Source organism: Wasmannia auropunctata, unplaced genomic scaffold (genome assembly GCF_000956235.1).
Source record: "Wasmannia auropunctata unplaced genomic scaffold, wasmannia.A_1.0 LD336101.1, whole genome shotgun sequence".
Taxonomy (NCBI): domain Eukaryota; kingdom Metazoa; phylum Arthropoda; class Insecta; order Hymenoptera; family Formicidae; genus Wasmannia; species Wasmannia auropunctata.
This window is the reverse complement of record NW_012026789.1, coordinates 4,588,074-4,605,364: the sequence shown is the minus strand read 5'-3', so window position 1 is coordinate 4,605,364 and position 17,291 is coordinate 4,588,074. Positions and strand designations below refer to the sequence as shown.

At 31.0% G+C, this 17,291-nt stretch overlaps 2 protein-coding genes across 6 annotated transcripts in view; one reads left to right on the top strand and one right to left on the bottom strand.

Moving 5' to 3' along the window:
* LOC105459957 (lysosomal alpha-mannosidase) overlaps positions 1–2,948 on the top strand; it is a 10,665-nt gene extending 7,717 nt beyond the window's left edge. For 4 of the 5 annotated variants that reach the window (XM_011706357.1, XM_011706347.1, XM_011706365.1 and 1 more), the window contains 6 exons: positions 374–584; positions 660–777; positions 860–1,136; positions 1,712–1,957; positions 2,169–2,318; positions 2,457–2,948. In XM_011706357.1, the coding sequence (XP_011704659.1) occupies positions 374–584; positions 660–777; positions 860–1,136; positions 1,712–1,957; positions 2,169–2,318; positions 2,457–2,702 (1,248 nt within the window). In that variant the 3' untranslated portion in view covers positions 2,703–2,948. The remainder of the gene's footprint in view (positions 1–373; positions 585–659; positions 778–859; positions 1,137–1,711; positions 1,958–2,168; positions 2,319–2,456) is intronic. The other variant, XM_011706373.1, reaches the window with a different exon arrangement.
* A 318-nt stretch (positions 2,949–3,266) lies between these two features.
* Positions 3,267–16,092, bottom strand: LOC105459978 (sialin-like). Its single transcript, XM_011706386.1, has 11 exons — positions 15,901–16,092; positions 11,710–12,088; positions 7,429–7,616; positions 7,086–7,216; positions 6,896–7,001; positions 6,649–6,733; positions 6,348–6,568; positions 6,088–6,234; positions 5,856–5,988; positions 5,499–5,740; positions 3,267–5,334 (listed from the first exon to the last, which is right to left on the bottom strand). Exons 2-11 carry the CDS (start codon positions 11,732–11,734, stop codon positions 5,116–5,118), a joined length of 1,497 nt encoding a protein of 498 aa, XP_011704688.1. The 5' UTR covers positions 11,735–12,088; positions 15,901–16,092; the 3' UTR covers positions 3,267–5,115.
* Positions 16,093–17,291: the final 1,199 nt, after the last annotated feature.

The following is a 17,291-nucleotide window of genomic DNA, read 5'->3' as shown; positions in this document are numbered from 1 at the left end:
TTTTTTATATTTCCTTCTTATTATCAATTTTGTATTAAAGAATAATTTTACAAAGGAAAGAAACATATATGGACATATTTTGCATATAATTATATATAATTATATGTGGAATTTTTTTTCCCAAGTGAAATATATCTTAACATTTCTAACAATATATTAACTTTTATTGATGAATCATTAGATCATTTCATTAAATGCATAAAATATTTTATGACAGTTATGACTATTCAAACTTTACAAATATTTTTTTTATTTCGGTAATTGGTTTCACAATCTTTCTTTATAACATTACAAAATTTATTTTAGTGAAATAAAGCAAATATTAATTGAATAATCTCAAATGTAACAATCAAATTTGTTTTATAATGTTTAGCTGTATAATATATCCGTCGAAACCAACGGTAACTTGGCAGTACGCTGGAATAAGCAGAATATGAGAGTCGTGCAATCCTTCCATTACTACATCGGGGCAGAGGGTAATAACGAGGTCTTCGCTAATAGGTCATCCGGCGCGTATATCTTCAGACCTAAAGAAACATCGGCCAGGAATTTCGCGTACAGCGGATCGTATAAAATATACAAAGGTATAGAATTTGAGCCAACTTTATTTCAAATAATATATCATAAATGCGTTACTCCGTTAAATTTATTTTTTATAGGTCCTGTCGTGGAAGAACTCCAGCATAAAATAAACGAATGGATTAGTCAAGTTGTTCGAGTTTATCCAGAAGAAGAGCACGTCGAATTTGAATGGCTCGTTGGACCGATACCTATCAAGTATTTTCAATCTTCTATTATCGCAATATTTAATTCTTATCTATATGCAATGCAAATCTCTCAAATTTAATTTTTATTTTAGGGATAAGATTGGCAAAGAGATACTTACGAGATATTCAAGCAACTTGCAAACAGATAAAACATTTTACACGGATAGCAATGGAAGAGAAATGTTAAAACGTGTGAGAAATTATCGTTCAACGTGGAATTTGGATTTGAAGGAACCGATATCTGGAAATTATTATCCGGTGACCAGTAAAATTGCACTCAAGGATGAAAACAAGCAATTGAAGCTAAATGTCCTTGTCGATCGTGCCCAAGGTGGAAGCAGTTTGCAAGATGGTGCCGTTGAATTGATGGTAGATGTCAACCTTTGCAATTATTTTTACTAATCTTGCTAAATATCTGATAAAATTTATTTAAAAATATCTATGTATTATTAATTATATTAAAATATTAATGGCAAGGCTAAATGTAAATCCATAATACGTAAATTTATTTGAAACATAAAATTATCTAAAGTAAGATGTCATAAATTCTATAAAAATAAATTTAAAGTATTTGGACAGTTTATTTTTTAAGTATAACTTTGTACCTACAAAATAAATCTTACAAATTAGAAATTTTTAATGCAAATTTATTGTTAAAGGAAACATTATCAATTATGGATTTATTTTGCGTGTATCGCGTATTTTTTTAGATAGCACAGAGTTTAAAAAGAATTCATTCATATATTCAATTTTCTGAATTCATTTTTAGATACAAAAAGAATTCTTTTTGCATCTGAAAATAAACTCAAAATTGATGACATATGACTTTTGAACTCTCTGTACTATCTGGGTTACTATACTTAACGAACCTAACGAACATTTTGAGACATGTAACATGTTGCAATTAAATAACAATATGTATTATAATAAATAAAATTTTTTAGCTTCATCGACGACTTTTGAAAGACGATGCATTTGGTGTGGCTGAGGCATTGAATGAAACTGCTTTCGGCGAAGGTTTGGTAGTGAGAGGCACGCACTATCTATTTGGAGGTAAATTGAAGAACACGGATGAATTTGTATTGAAGGAAAAAGAATTGGCGCTTAAGCTAGCCCTACATCCATGGATCTTAGGCGCTTCCGTTAACTTAAGCAATATTGAAAACGTATGTGCTGTACTCAAAAATTTTGTACGTACTTAATCTACTAATACTACTAATACTTAATCTCTATTTTGCGTGTAGAAGATACAATGTAATTTACAATTAATGTGTAAACAATTTATTTCAAAGGCTTATTTAGGATTTTTCACTTAAAATAATCTACTAAAATTTATTATTAGTTATCAACGTTATTTATAAATGATGATAACATTCATTAATTGGTATTTATATATTGCAGACATCTGGTCTTAATAAAGCATTGCCACCGAATGTGCACATTCTTACCTTAGAACCGTGGAAAGATGACACGATTCTATTGAGATTGGAGCATCTCTTTGAAGTCGGTGAGGCTCAGCGGCTATCTCAGCCAGTAGAAATTGACATTCAGGTGAATTTTCCTTCTTATAAATAAATCTCCGATTATATTTTTTGCAATTACCGCTAATATATTATAAAAATTCGATGACAATAGTTAATTAGAAACTGTGTAATAAAAGAAAAACTTACATTTTATTTTTCTCAACAGAATCTATTTTCAATGTTCTCAATTGAATCGATCAAAGAGACCACATTAGGGGCTAATCAGTTATTGAGCGAAAATAAACCTATGCAATGGAAACTAGAAACGAATGATGTTATCCAGGATGAAGAAGTAAGCTGCAAACAAGCAGAATGTTCATTACCGGAGGTTCATGATAATATAATCAATATTCTCTTGAAACCGATGGAAATACGGACATTTATTCTCAAAGTGAAGCGAATACCTCTATAAAATGTCAAAGCATTTTATTTCTACAAGAATAATTTTTTTCATAAAAATAAAGTTACTTTATTGTCTGTCCTATTAATGTGAGATATAATTACATAATGCAAAACTATAATATAAAACTATGTTACTTTGTAAAAGAAAACCACAATAAACCATATTCTTTTTATAAGAAGGCCATAAGCTTGATTGAATCGACTGAAGCTGCTGAAATTTATGCTGAAAAGAATACAAATCTAATATGACGTTTAATCAATTTGATGGCATTCGTAACCCTCAAATCTCCTTTAATTTTCACAGAAAATTTCAATGCACAGAATAAGTTAATAACTCAAACAAATAGATTAAAATCTGAAATTTTTCTTTTATGATAATATAATAAGAAAAAAAATTTTTATACACATAACATATTTTCTTAGAAAGTTAATATGCGAATAAGGATATGCATAACTGTATTAGATTGATAAATAGATTTGTTCATTTTCCTTATTTATTAGTATAAAACTCAAGAGAGATAGAAAAACACCAGACTTAATTAATTAGAATTTAATAAATAATAAATTTGACCACTTGTGGATACATGATTTTCTTTATTACTTTGTAATGAAATCGCACAAAATATATTCGATTATTTCTTACATATGTAAATTACTACAATTCACCGCTACAATTTAAATTGTAAATTGTGAAATTCATAAAACAAATGCTGTCATGACTTAATCGTAAACATGTATAAAGAAAAAAGTATGAAAATCGCAATGATTGAGAAGATAATGCAACTTAATATAATTATAACACACATCTACGTGCGCTGTGATTTATGTACTTTAAAATAACGAGTTGTAATCCTCATGTATTTTTTTTACACGCGCAACAAATATTATTGCTAAATACTTGCTTCTCACAAATTTTTGACGTAATTCGTAATAACGTTATTATTGACAGCACAATGAACATTGCGTCGAAAACTCGACTTGAACAATGATCGTCTTTTTCAAATGTAGGAACAACACATTTATTTAGTATTTCTTATTTTCCTACGGTGCGAACGTACTCAATTTCTAACGTACGATTGTATGTGTACGAGCCACGCTTCTCACGATTTACAAACGTAATGCATTTCTTCTCCGCTTATTCACGAGCGCAATGTCTTTCTCTGGATGCAAAGCGAATTCAATCGTGACATTGCCGCCTCTCTCATCACGGACGCATCTCATAAAATGAAAATTACAAGATAAGTTTTTATCGCTACAACTACACATTTGTACACATTTGAGCGCTCGTAAACGACGGGAAGAATATATATAAAGATTTCTTGTTATACGCGACCAATGGGGTTCAAATACGTAAATTGTTGCGTAAAGCGAGCTCTCGTATTCAATATATTTCGCATTTATCGGAAATACCCTAATTTGAAATGGTACATGACCTATAAGTAAGTCAAAGAACCGAGACTATTTAAATCGTAATTAAACTGTTGTGCGTAAATTCCTGCCAATATTTATCACAGTTATGAAATCGCCTCGCAAAGAAGGATTTATTATACGTATAACAAGAAACATATATATGCTTATTTATATAATGTATCTAGCGTTATGTATTTATAATATCGAGTAACCTCGACCGTTTAATGGCCCGAAGACAGTGCCAAGGTTCCTTAACCTAGTATTATATCGACTGCCGTTACGAGTCGAGTGTTCAATGAGAGCAACATACGTGTACTTTGGCACGAAATAAAAAATGCACTACAGAGTATTCTTACATTTCGATACATTACATTGTTTGAATACCACGTTTATAGCCCCTCTCCCGGGTATTTGACGATCGCGATCGTGACACTCTCAAATGTATGAATGACAAAAGCGTAATATCAGACATATATATATATATATAAATACTTAAACATTCGAGACGTTACAAACGCTTGAAAATTACGAAAAAGTGTATAAAATCTAAGTTTTAACTTCCACAGTCTTATACAATAGCAGTAAAAAAAAGAGCAGTGAAAATATAACTTTGCGTCTAAAAAGGTAAATCGGATTAAGACGAAAGATATGTCGCGTCGTGATATTCTAGCAACGTGTATCTGTAACTGGAGCACGAATATTCTAAATGTATTACAATATGATTGAATAGTCTACATATATCGAATATTCTGTACATCATTTCGATTCTCCTGTGTTTCTCTATGTATAGATATATATTAATAATCTAGCGATCACTTTTCTACCCATTTAACAATTAGAAGCTATACAAACTGGTCGGTCTGTATAAAGTATGACATTTTAACAGAGAGGTCAAAAACTTTGCAGCAATTTAAATTCAGATGCAGTCTCTTCCCAACTTTGGACTAATTTTTGTACAGACATGAATATATATATATATATTTTTTTTTTATTTTTTTTCATTTCCTAACTCACTAGAGACGTTCATTTTCCTCCGTTTCCGTATCGATCCCGTCTTTCGTTGTTGTTTCGTTTATCTGCTTCTCCTCTTCGGAAACAGTAGGCACTTTAGTATGAGTCGAATCGTTCCACGATTGAATTTCTCCAGATCCAAATATCCAAAAGAGGATTGTTGCTGATATAAACCCTACCGCCGATATCCAAAACATTATGCGCCATTCCTCCACGCCGTTCTATAATCAAAATGTAATAAAAATGTAAAAAATATATAAATCATTTTATATACGCTTTTATCGAATAGTTCACAACATTCTCAAAGATTAGAAAATTTATTTATATCTTTAATGCATTAATTAAATTATTATGCATGTAATTTTTATATAGAAAAGTAACATACCCTTTCATTGGTTAGAGCTCCAATAATGGGTGGAATGATGAATCCGGGGAAACTGCCAAATGTGTTCATAATTCCGTATAACGAACCGGCATAGTTCGGTGCCAGGTCTTGATGATTCTGTAAGCTGGTCTGGCAGGCGGCTCCATTGAAGGCCAACGCCAGTATTAACATTATTATTGCGGTTGTAGCATCGCAACCCACGTATGTCATTACTACCAGACAAACTGCAGGTCCCATGTGAGCTGTTAACAGTCATATTTATGAGTTATCGGTTAGATAACAATCGTCCACATGCATACATTTTAATAACTCAATTCCGAAGTTACGACGGTCTCAACACCGTTTCAAGTTACTTACAGAACAGCATAAATATCTTCCTTATCCAGGTTAAAGATAAGAAATTCTTCCTTCGCACATAATCGCCTGCTGCTGCAAACAATACACCAGCGCCTAATCTAGCTATATAAGGTAATCCAGTTATGGCGCCACCCTATACATAAAATATCAGAACCGTCTTTAGTAATGACAAGGTAAAAATGATGTTACAATCGAAGCATTCTTCATAAAATAAAATTGTAAGAAACAATACCGATTTCATATTGAAACCAAGAACTTCCAACGTGTATTTGGGTCCGTTTGTAGCAATGAAATAAATTCCCCACATGTTTGCAAAGTGAGCCCACAGTAATGCTAGAAACGGTGGAGATGTAGCGACTGCTTTCACCGGTAGCTGGACCTGCGTAAAAATATAAAATATAAAATAATTAGATTATTTAATAATTGTTTCTTACTTTTGGTTCATCATTATTTAATATTTAATATTTATTTAACGAAAAACGTATCTCACACCTTTTGTTTTGAAACGGTAGTGCCTATTTGTTCCTTTATGTACGTCTTTTCCTTCTCCGTGATATTAGGATGTAAATCCGGTGTATCGTAGATTAGAAATACCCACAAAGCGTAAAAAACTAACATAAGCCCACTTGTAACGTAATATGCAGCTTTCCACCCGTAAGCACTGATTACCGCGCCACATAAAGCAAATGTTACTACGGTTCCGAATGGACCACCTTGAAAAAAAAATATGCATAAATATACATATAGTCAAGAAAATTTTATATTAAAGAATTAAAAAATAAAGAAATGATACCTTGCATAGTCCACACAAACATGCCTTTTTCACCAGGTGGCACCCATCTGGCAATCATCGCGTGAAGAGCGGGATAAACCGCGCCCTATAAATTAATATATTATTCTTTTAAAAACTTATATAGATATCTTATTTAAAAATCAATGTAGTTTATATAATGTTGTTAAACACAATAATCTCACAATACATTTAGAAGAGACATACATATATGATATATACATACATATAGAATGATTAAGTGACTTACTCCGAAAAATCCCATTACAAAACGGAGTGCAAAAACAAAACCGTAGTGGACACTAGCAGCCCAAGGCATCAGAAGATTTAATACTGCAGGTATCAATGTGGCAAATCTATGTCATAAAAGTACAACAATCATAGATAACTAAAATAAGTGATTAATGATTATTTAATTATTTTATTTTGATTATACTTACGCTACTACTTTAGAGCCTCCGTATTTTTCAGCTAAGAGTCCAGCTGGTACACTAGCCGGCAGAACACCATAGAAGTATCCCGATAGTAATAGTCCTTGAATATGTTGATTCCATTCGAAACGCTCCCCAAACTAAAATATAAGAAAAGATATATTTATAGTTTTGTGGAACATACACTGTTTGCAATAAAATAATTTTATTACACAAAAAAATATCTACTAACAATGCTTGCAGTAGTTGCATTGCATTCTATGCTATATAATATTTGCAATATTGTTATCATAGTTACGTTGGATAGAGAGATATTTTCACTTGTGCAAATTTTACAAACGTTCAGACTTACATCTTTAATCACAACGGTCTTATTGCTTTTTAAATCCGCTACAGTACAAGCTGGCCCGACGCCGCCGTCTTTGCTTGTAGTGTTTACCATGGCGACAATAGTTATGGATAAATTGGTACGAATAACGTAGGAGAACATACAAGCCAAGAACATCATCGACCCCAGGACTGCTCTCCGAGGGATTTTCTCTGTAACACACAGAAATACCTGTTGCTAGAGAACAGTTAAGATATATAATTATATCAATTTGTTAAATACAATACATCTTCCAGTACAGTTAATAATAATTTGTTAACTAAATGCTAAATATATTTCTCAGTACAATAATTTATTAATAATAAATTATATAATAATAATTTAGTAAATCAGTTAAATATATTTAAAAAGCAATTTTCTTTTGACAAGTTTATAATTATTATTTAAATAATAAATATTATAATTGCAATTTATTTGGATTAAGTTTACGCGCGTGCGCGCGCGCGAGGATACATTTTTTAAGTTATAAGTTATTTTTGTATTTTTTATTCTCTTTCTATAATTAATATGTATTATTACTATACATATATTGCAGTTACTAAATCTTTTGTAATCTATTTACAGTATTAATTTTTTTATTAAAGTACTGTCGTACTGATGTGTATGATTCATGTCGGCAATAAACGAAAATGGACATTGTATAACGCGAAGCATTTCTGTCCGCTCCACTATAACGCGAAGTCGAGAATGACCTTTGAATCGGCACATAATACCTAATAATCTTAAATCAAGAATGACCGATGTATCTTCGACAGTAAACACTTTGCGTTCCATTGAATACATGATATCCAATAAAAATAGAGCAGCTGTCCATTTTACGATATATTAGATTTTTATTATATTAGATTTTAGACTATTAAACAAATAAAAATTTTGATATAAGAATAAAAAGATATTTTCTGGGTCGGCAACTTATGTAAAAAATAATTAAATACTTTTAATAAATTTAATGTTACATTTATAATTTTATTATTATCACGTTATTATCTTTCTATTTTTAGTATTACAATTTAGTAACACACTGTAACATATATTATTTTACTAAAACATACATGATGATAACATGATTTATAATTATCTACAAAATTAATTATCCTAATGCGTTTAGGATGTAACTCGTTAATATTTGCGAGCCATTTGCAACCTTGACCATATTACAAGAGAATCCCGTTCAAGGAAAAACATTGATGTATCAGATTACAAACTTCAGAAGGTCACGGTATGTAACTATGTGCTCGATCGAGTGCAATTTTACTTCTCTGCTGAATTAACGATGCACGTAGGCTCATTGAATTGCTGATAATTGCAGAACATGATGAGCAGGAATCGAATCGATAGCGCACTGTGTTATTCAGACATTTTTCATCTTTTCCATATCGTATGATGCGATACCTACATTTTTAAATCAATGTTATTGAAAGAATGTTTTTGAAAAACCAAACCGACTTGATTTAACATTATTTTCGCATTCTTATAGGTATAGGCAATATATCTTTGACATACGAATCGTATGTAGATTAATCGTCAATTACAGATTTATTAAATTGGAAATTAATTCTTCTCTAGTAAAAACTTAATAAAAAATATAATTTATCACAAATTTTTAATCATATAAGCAGTTTAGTAAAGAAATAAAACTTTTGTTAAAATTTACTAACAATAAAAAGCGTGTTATTATTTAGTTATAAAATTAATTAAAAGCTCTATCATCAAAAGATATCTCTACTTGCAATCTTTCAATGATAAATAAGATATATAAGTATTATCTTTTAAGTCTTGATTTAATTAAAATTTATTATGTTTTATAAGTATAAAATTAATTTTATTTATTAATCGATTCTTAAAATTACGTGATCAGGGAATAATTTCAATATCTTTTTGTACATCTTCTTCGTGTCGTTTTTAGTTTTTAGTTATATCTCATAACATTTGTTTATTTGCCATATTATTGGTTTGAGCAACTACGCGTGTGTTCAAAGGTCAGAGAACAACGCGCATTTTAACGAATGACAAAAATAACGCGACGTTATATTATTTACCACTGCAAAGTAATGACAAATGCAAACACACAATTGCAATCTGCGATTTAAATTGTATAAAGTTATCATTTATAAAAAAAATCAAATATGCAACGTTATTAAATAACAAAACGAGCAATATTTTAAATTACTGTATCCCTAACTGCATAATTCAACACTTTTTTTATACGTTTTTAATTATATCCCGATAGGTCAGATGTGTCAAATCGCAATAATATTTATAATACTAACGCTAATGTTTTTATTAACAAACACAAATACACATTCTCTCTTTCTCTCTCTCCCTCTGTCTCTCATTCACACAAATTTTTCATAGAAAATATATTTAGACAGAAAATAGTTCAGACAGTGAGATCACATTTACGACATAGTGTTCCAGGTAATTTCCTACGCGTTGAACGCAAGTCATTCACCTCATTAACTTGCGGTTCGTATAGTTGTAAATGTATAGTGTGTCCAATATCAACTGTCACAATTGTTTTGTTAATAAGAAATTTATTAAATTAAATTTTAAATGTTTTACAATACATAGAAACTTTCTTATAACATTAGGTGAAACTTATTTTCAAATAATTTTGATTAAAAGTTTACATTGTTTGAAATATTAATATGTTGAAATATAAATGTGTAATATTAGGAAGTAAATGAATAATAATAATAATAAATACCTTCTTATAAAATTGCTGCTAAAAGTAAAAATAAAAAAATTTTAATTTTAAAGATTGCGAAAGAATTTCAATTTTAATAAGTGATAAATTAGTAATATAATTTTCTTATAAAATTGTCCCTAAATAAAAAGATCGACTCTTTCCAAATCCATTGGATTATCTGGCTCACAATTTCTTAAAGAGAAATCACCGTCAAAGATTTAGATCAGTGTTTCTGGAGCACATGTCGATCAACTCCGATAAATTGTGCGTACTATAAATATTGGTTCGTATTATATACATATATATATATATATATATATATACATATATTTTTTTTTTAAGACGGGAAAATGTGCCAGCATTGGATGACCGTGGATGAGTAACCTGCCTATTCCATTGGTCTATTTTTGCAAAGTGAACGGTGCAAAATAACAGCTCGAGTTACAAGTAGTTTGTACGGAATTGAAGACTCGGAAGCGCTTGGATAAAACACTGCAGGAAAAATACCAATACCAATGTGTTGCACGTGACGGGTACCTACGCGTTCGCATAATGCGATGCGCAATGTTTGCTAATTTGAATTTCCGTTTAGATTGAAGCGACGCGAAGTCGTGTGTATCGCCTGATATCGTGTGTTGGCTATCACTCCCTGAGATTTTTGCATGGTGCACGCACGCGATTATGTAATACTTATCATTTCCAACGATGCTTATCACTTAGGAAGTTTTGTAACTAATAGAGTAATACAAATCTACACACTGCTAATTGTGCAATATTTGCAAAAATTACTTCATAGACTCTCCTTCGAAGAAAAATAATGTTGAAAAAAAAAATGAATTTTTTTTCCTTTTAGAAATTTTTTGTTAAAATATGTTGTAATAAATAAAAACACGTATATCTCATATTAAAAGAAATATTGATATATGAGAGGTGAGCTACTCCTTTATTTTAACTACGCGCATTGTGATTATTATGACCAAGTCAATTATGCGTTTGTCTCATTATTCATGTTCTATATTTAACTATGTGAGAGTTAACTGTGTAAGTGACATGTATGCGACTTCGAAATTTGTTTACTGAAGTCCAAGAATATATATTGGCAAACATATTGAACACTGACCTATCGACATTTTATCAAAAATTGAAACAGGTATATTTAAAAATAGTATATAATAAATATACATATTCCAAATGTTATAGATACTAAATACACATATCTCTTGATATTTTAAACGCACAAAAATCTCTATATAAAAGTAGTATTACGGATTTACATATTATAGTAGAAGGTACATTTGCATTTATAACATCGCATATGGTACTTACAAAACCAGTATATCAATTATAAATATTGAAATAATATGGTCTCAATTTCCAAGAAACTTTATCTTTAATAATAAAAATAATAGATTAGGATATCTAAAGGTTAAAATGGAATAATATAGAAATAAAAATCAATAAAACTAAAGATCGTAGTAAATCAACAAAAATGTGAGATAGTAGATCAAATCACGGCTCGTCATGCAGTTAATGATCACCAATTGGTCAGTACTTACCGTTGAACTTCCGGAAGAGGGCCATTTTCGTCGTTTGCCGCGAACGTACGTCGCGTTATCAGCGTGAGAATGAGATGCTGCGCACGCGGTGCCGACGAAGTGGAAGAAAGGTTCGCACGTTCGAATTCTTCGGCGTTGTCAGACACGGATTCTCATCGATCGGCGGTCGACTTCGCGACTGAGGCCGGCTCGCTTCCCGCTTTTCGGTGTTCAATCGATTCGTTGTCGGCCGCGTTGCGTCATGTCGTCCCGCGGATTTCGAAGTCTCGACGGTCGCAGACGATGCTCCTCCACCTTTGCCACCTACGCGTTTGACGTCGTCAACACACCGCTCGACACACCGTACGTCCTCCGAGGGATGACTCGGTCACGAGGATGCCTGAAAAACACGCGGCATCCGCCGTTACGCTCGCGGCACGTACACCAATCCACAATTTCTATATTTAAATCACGATATTGAAGTTGAGCGAAGTCGTCCGGGCTTGCGCAATATTATGTCGCGTGACCACGTGCTGGACCGAGGGAGAATGACAAAGAGAGCTCTAAACTGGAGCAGGGACGAACCTGAGGAACTTGGATAATTTTACGAGAAATTTTATCGTCAATTTTTCAAGAAAAGATAAAAATTATATTCTCTTTGACGAGAATTATGTATAAAAAAAAATATCTTTAGCAATTTGTCCTTTTGTGTTTTCTTGTTTGTATCTAATAAATTTATTTCCTTCTGTTTTTGTTTATTTGTCTAAAACCGCATGAAGAATAAATTTGCTATTAACTTGCTTAATTTATTATTAGAAAATTTATTGATTTACTGCTTTTTTATTAATGGATTTTGTTACCATAGGAGAGAAATGAATCTATAGAATCCGTTACGCAAGATGTCTTCAATATATGTTCCGATCAAGATTCAAAACGAAACGATCAGTCCACGAGTCGCAAAATTAATAAAACTGTAGATTGATAAATTTATTTGGCATCTCGCTCATACACACACACACACACACACACACACACACACACACACACACACACGTGAGAGTTCACATTAATAAGATTAGTTGTTTTTCAACGTTTTGATCTTTCAATAATCTCATAAATTTTTATAGGATCAAAAACTTTTGTTGACATATCTATATAGTATAATGCGCCTATCCTATGTTTAATTTGTTACAACACAGGAATTGCTCGAACTTGCGCAATGCTATGCGGACATGAATCTATGTGAAACGATTGTAGATTTTGAGAAACTTACAAGTTGCTAATGAATGTATTTAATTAGCTATAATTGAGAAATTTTGCAAGAATATGTTAATAAGAACTAGCGAACGTGTTTTAAACTGTTGCCGTACTTGTTGACTATTGTAAAGAAAATAATGTATGGATACTAAAAAATACGAATACTAAAAAAAATTATCTCAACAAAAACTGAATTGTTAAATATTTTTAAACTCATTTGTTTATAAAAAAAAAATTATTTTTTTATATTTTGTCCGCGTACGTAAAAATAAATTGTAAAAAATTTTGTAAACAATGTTTTTAAAAAATTAAAGTTTAAATCAAAACAAAAACAATGAACATGTGACAATTACGTATCACATTGTGCAATACTAACGTAAGCTTAAGCGATACAAAAAAGCGATAAGTTTGCCAGATTTTAACGTTCATCGACCGACCTGCGCCATCGAGTGCGATATCCTCAAGACGTTTATTCAGGGTTTTCTCCTCAATTGACACTGCACTTTCAACACTGAAGTACTTTATCCTATTTTTAATCTTTTGTTTGCCAATCGCGCATCGGATACAAGATAAGAAAAATATGAAACAGAAGCGACTTCTATATACTTAGCATTACGATGCCACACAGAAATATAAACCCTCGTCTTTAATTACAATCATATAAACCATTGTGAGAAATGCTATTGAATAACGAATCGTTAGAGTAGATAATTATTAATATATAACTACTGATATATTATATATATATATTTGCAAAACAATATCATATTTTGCAAATTTTTAATTGGTATTTAATTATAAATTAAAACGATTAATTTAACTGTTAATAATTGTTCGTTATCATTCAATAATTTTAATATTCTCTAATTTTTTATCACTAATTCTGTATATAAAACATTTCTTAGTCAAGTTAGCATTAAGAAGGCTGTAAATTAATTAAATTTGAATCTAATATAGTGGAATTCAGTGGAATATAGTGGAAAAGAATTCATGTAGTTTTAAATTTAAAAAATTAAATGTATTATTTCAAATTTATTGGAAATCATTATATAATATTTACAAATTTTTCAATCATGGAACGTGCCTCATTAACCGCTTCTTGCGTCTGGCATTTCTACTATGAGAGAAAACACTTTATTTGAAATTGTCTTAATAGAACACTTCCGGATACAAATTTTGCACTCACAAACATTATTCGAATTACAAATGTGTGAATCACTTCGATTACGTATCTACGGACGGTTGATAAAATTAATCACAATTCGCTGATTCCATGACACGTTATGACACTCGTCCACACAACTGTCTACATTGTGGGATATTTTTGCAGGAATGGATTATTTCAATAAGATTATAAGAAAAGTTATCGCGATATCAAATAATTCCACAATCGCACAATTCGCAATAATTTTCAAACTTTCGTCAGAGTTAGATATTTCGAAGTGAGCCGTACAAGCTCTCGCTTCTATGGAAAGCAATTATTCGCGATCTTATGTAATTTACACAATGAGTGTACAATTGCAGAATATGTCATTACTCGTACGTTTTGTTCACGTGATAACAATTATCCACAAAATTATGAAAAAAAAACGCGTAAAACAATGAAATTCGTATTCTCAACTCAATAAGTTAGCAATTCTATTTTATAAATAAAAAATTAATGTAAATTTTGATATTATTTTTTTTTATCGTAAAACAATATCTTTTTAAAAAGATAGTAAATGTTTTTTCTTTAAATAATTTATCAGTATTTAGTAAAAATATATTGGCAATTCATATAACGCAAAGTTTGATTATAATTTTATTACGTTAATAACTTTTGCGTCATTCAATGCTTTTGTTCATGAAATAATATTTTTCATTTTTTAGTTTTCTATTTTTTTTTTTTAATTAAGTCTTATTAGAATCGAAAACTTTACTTTGCAATTTATCGCTAAAATTATCTGATAAATGATATCGTGCAGTGGCTTGTCCTTCGTTACGTCACGCGGATGAATACGGCAACAGCTATAATTATATATGTAAGACAAATTTACGTGTTCTTGACGCGCATTTTCGTTATAGTATTTGTGGATAGTCCGACGTAACACATTGATAAGTTACATCTTCTCTGTGACATGTGTTCACTGAGTTTGGCAGAGTTGTCTTTCTAATTTTGTTTTCGTAATAATAAAACATAAGTATGCACATTGTGACTTACGAATGTTGATTCACAATGAAAAACCGGACTTGTCAATGTCAGCACATAAATATTGTTAAATGACAGATTGATTTATCGCTAAAGTCACGTTGAAAAGAATCATGTCTTTTTTCAGCTGCAAATTCATTATTTCTTTTACAAATGTCGTTGATTTTTTCGCTATTTCATTGCTGAAATTATTCAATGAAATCTTTATTATTCGATTTACTGGATTTCATTATTATGAACTGTAAAATTTTAATCTCTATATTGTAATTAAACTATGTTAAATATTTTATATAATTATATTATAAACTATATATCAATATTATATGTCATGATAATATTTTTATTAAAATTAAATAGCTTTTCTTATTAATATTTCTCTGTCGGCGCACGAAAGATTTAATATCGCTTTGATAGCGCCGCTCCGAAACGTCCGAAATAATTCTTTCATCGCCAAGGGCAATAACGATTGAACACAATCGAGCTACTGACGCCGCGCCGCCACGGTAATAAGCGGTAAAAGGCTTTCATTTATGGGTCAGGAGGGACCCGAAAACGAATTCGAATAGGGTCAACTTCAATCTTATAATTAGCGGGTTACAATTGATCTCTTCTTTTATCCCCGGTGCTTGTCGCCCGTGGGAAAAATTGCGCGCGAAAACGGCCTTATGAGGATCGATAGAACAGGAGGAAGCACAGCCGCGTCCGGTATAGGACGCGCGGTCGAAGCGAGAAACACTGCCACGTGAATTTCGTTGCGAGATCCGTACCTGGGAATCCGACTTAATCGCGAGCGAACACGCCGGTGGCGACGTTGACCGCGCTGACGCCTGGATTTTCGCGAATTCACGTTTTTCTCCCGTTACCGGATGATCTCAATCGCGTTCCTCACGATGAACAATACGACGAGTAACAACGCAAGCGGTCGAAGCACGACTGAATTGGCCAGGCTATGAGGCTAGAAGTAAAGAGTAAAGTGCCATCTCGCGAGCTCTCGCGGCCCGCAACTCCCCACATACTTACAATTATAGTTATTCCCTTTCGTGGTATCGTCGTGACACAAATGATGCGAAGTAACGAATCACGTCAGCCAGACGTTGAATTTGTTCGTCTTACTGTAGTTGTAACATTACTTTGTTATATTATAAAAAGTTATAATGTAGATATAAATTATAATTATAAATTGTGTATCTTATACATAATCTATATAATTTATATAATGACATCATATATTATATTTAACACTTAATATCAGTTGTAACGTTTAATATAAATGAAAAGAAGCGTTAATTATAATGTCACAGAATAATTATAATGAAACAGAAATTATAATGTCTTGTTTAGTGACATAATAATATTTTTAACGATATATTTTATATCGTTAATGCTATATATTATTTTATATCGATAATGCTAAAAAATATATACATATACTTGTATAATTATAAATATAATATATAGCTAAATATATAAATAATAAATATATTTTGAAAATATTTTTTGTCACATTTACTATACTAAACAAAAAGAAGCGTTAATTCAAAGAAATAACTGTGAATTTTGTACAATTATATATACGTATTGTATAGTTCGTTCTCATATCGGGTGTCAAACTGTTTTGATACAGCGTTGGTCAGAATGGTCAGACTTTGCTGACGACGCTGTCGTAAGAAAAGTTCCATCCACGCATGCGCCAACAGTAGCTAGTAGATTCATCGGAATCCATGATTAAATGGAACTTCAGCAGATAATGTAGTTCACACATAAAACATCTTTCTGTATTTTTAATTAAAATAAATATATTTTGTTTATGTTCTTTCTTATATTTCCTACGGAGAAACAAGCATACGTTTATATTTTGAAAAAAGATAAAAAACAAAAAAAAAATAATTCGAAAAATTCGCTCTTTCTAATTAAAGAAGATATATACGAATTGTGTTCCATTAGCACATTATTATGATAAATGAAAAAATAAATGTGAAACTTTATAAATTAGCAAAAAAATTTCGCTCAGCAAAACGATATTTTGGTAGGACACAAAAAATATTGACTGAGTATATTAACTTTGATAATGCACAATTTTATTTTTCCTAAATAGCTGCACAAAATAATAGTGATATGCTATATCTATGAAACTTCATTATGTACATAATAATACTTT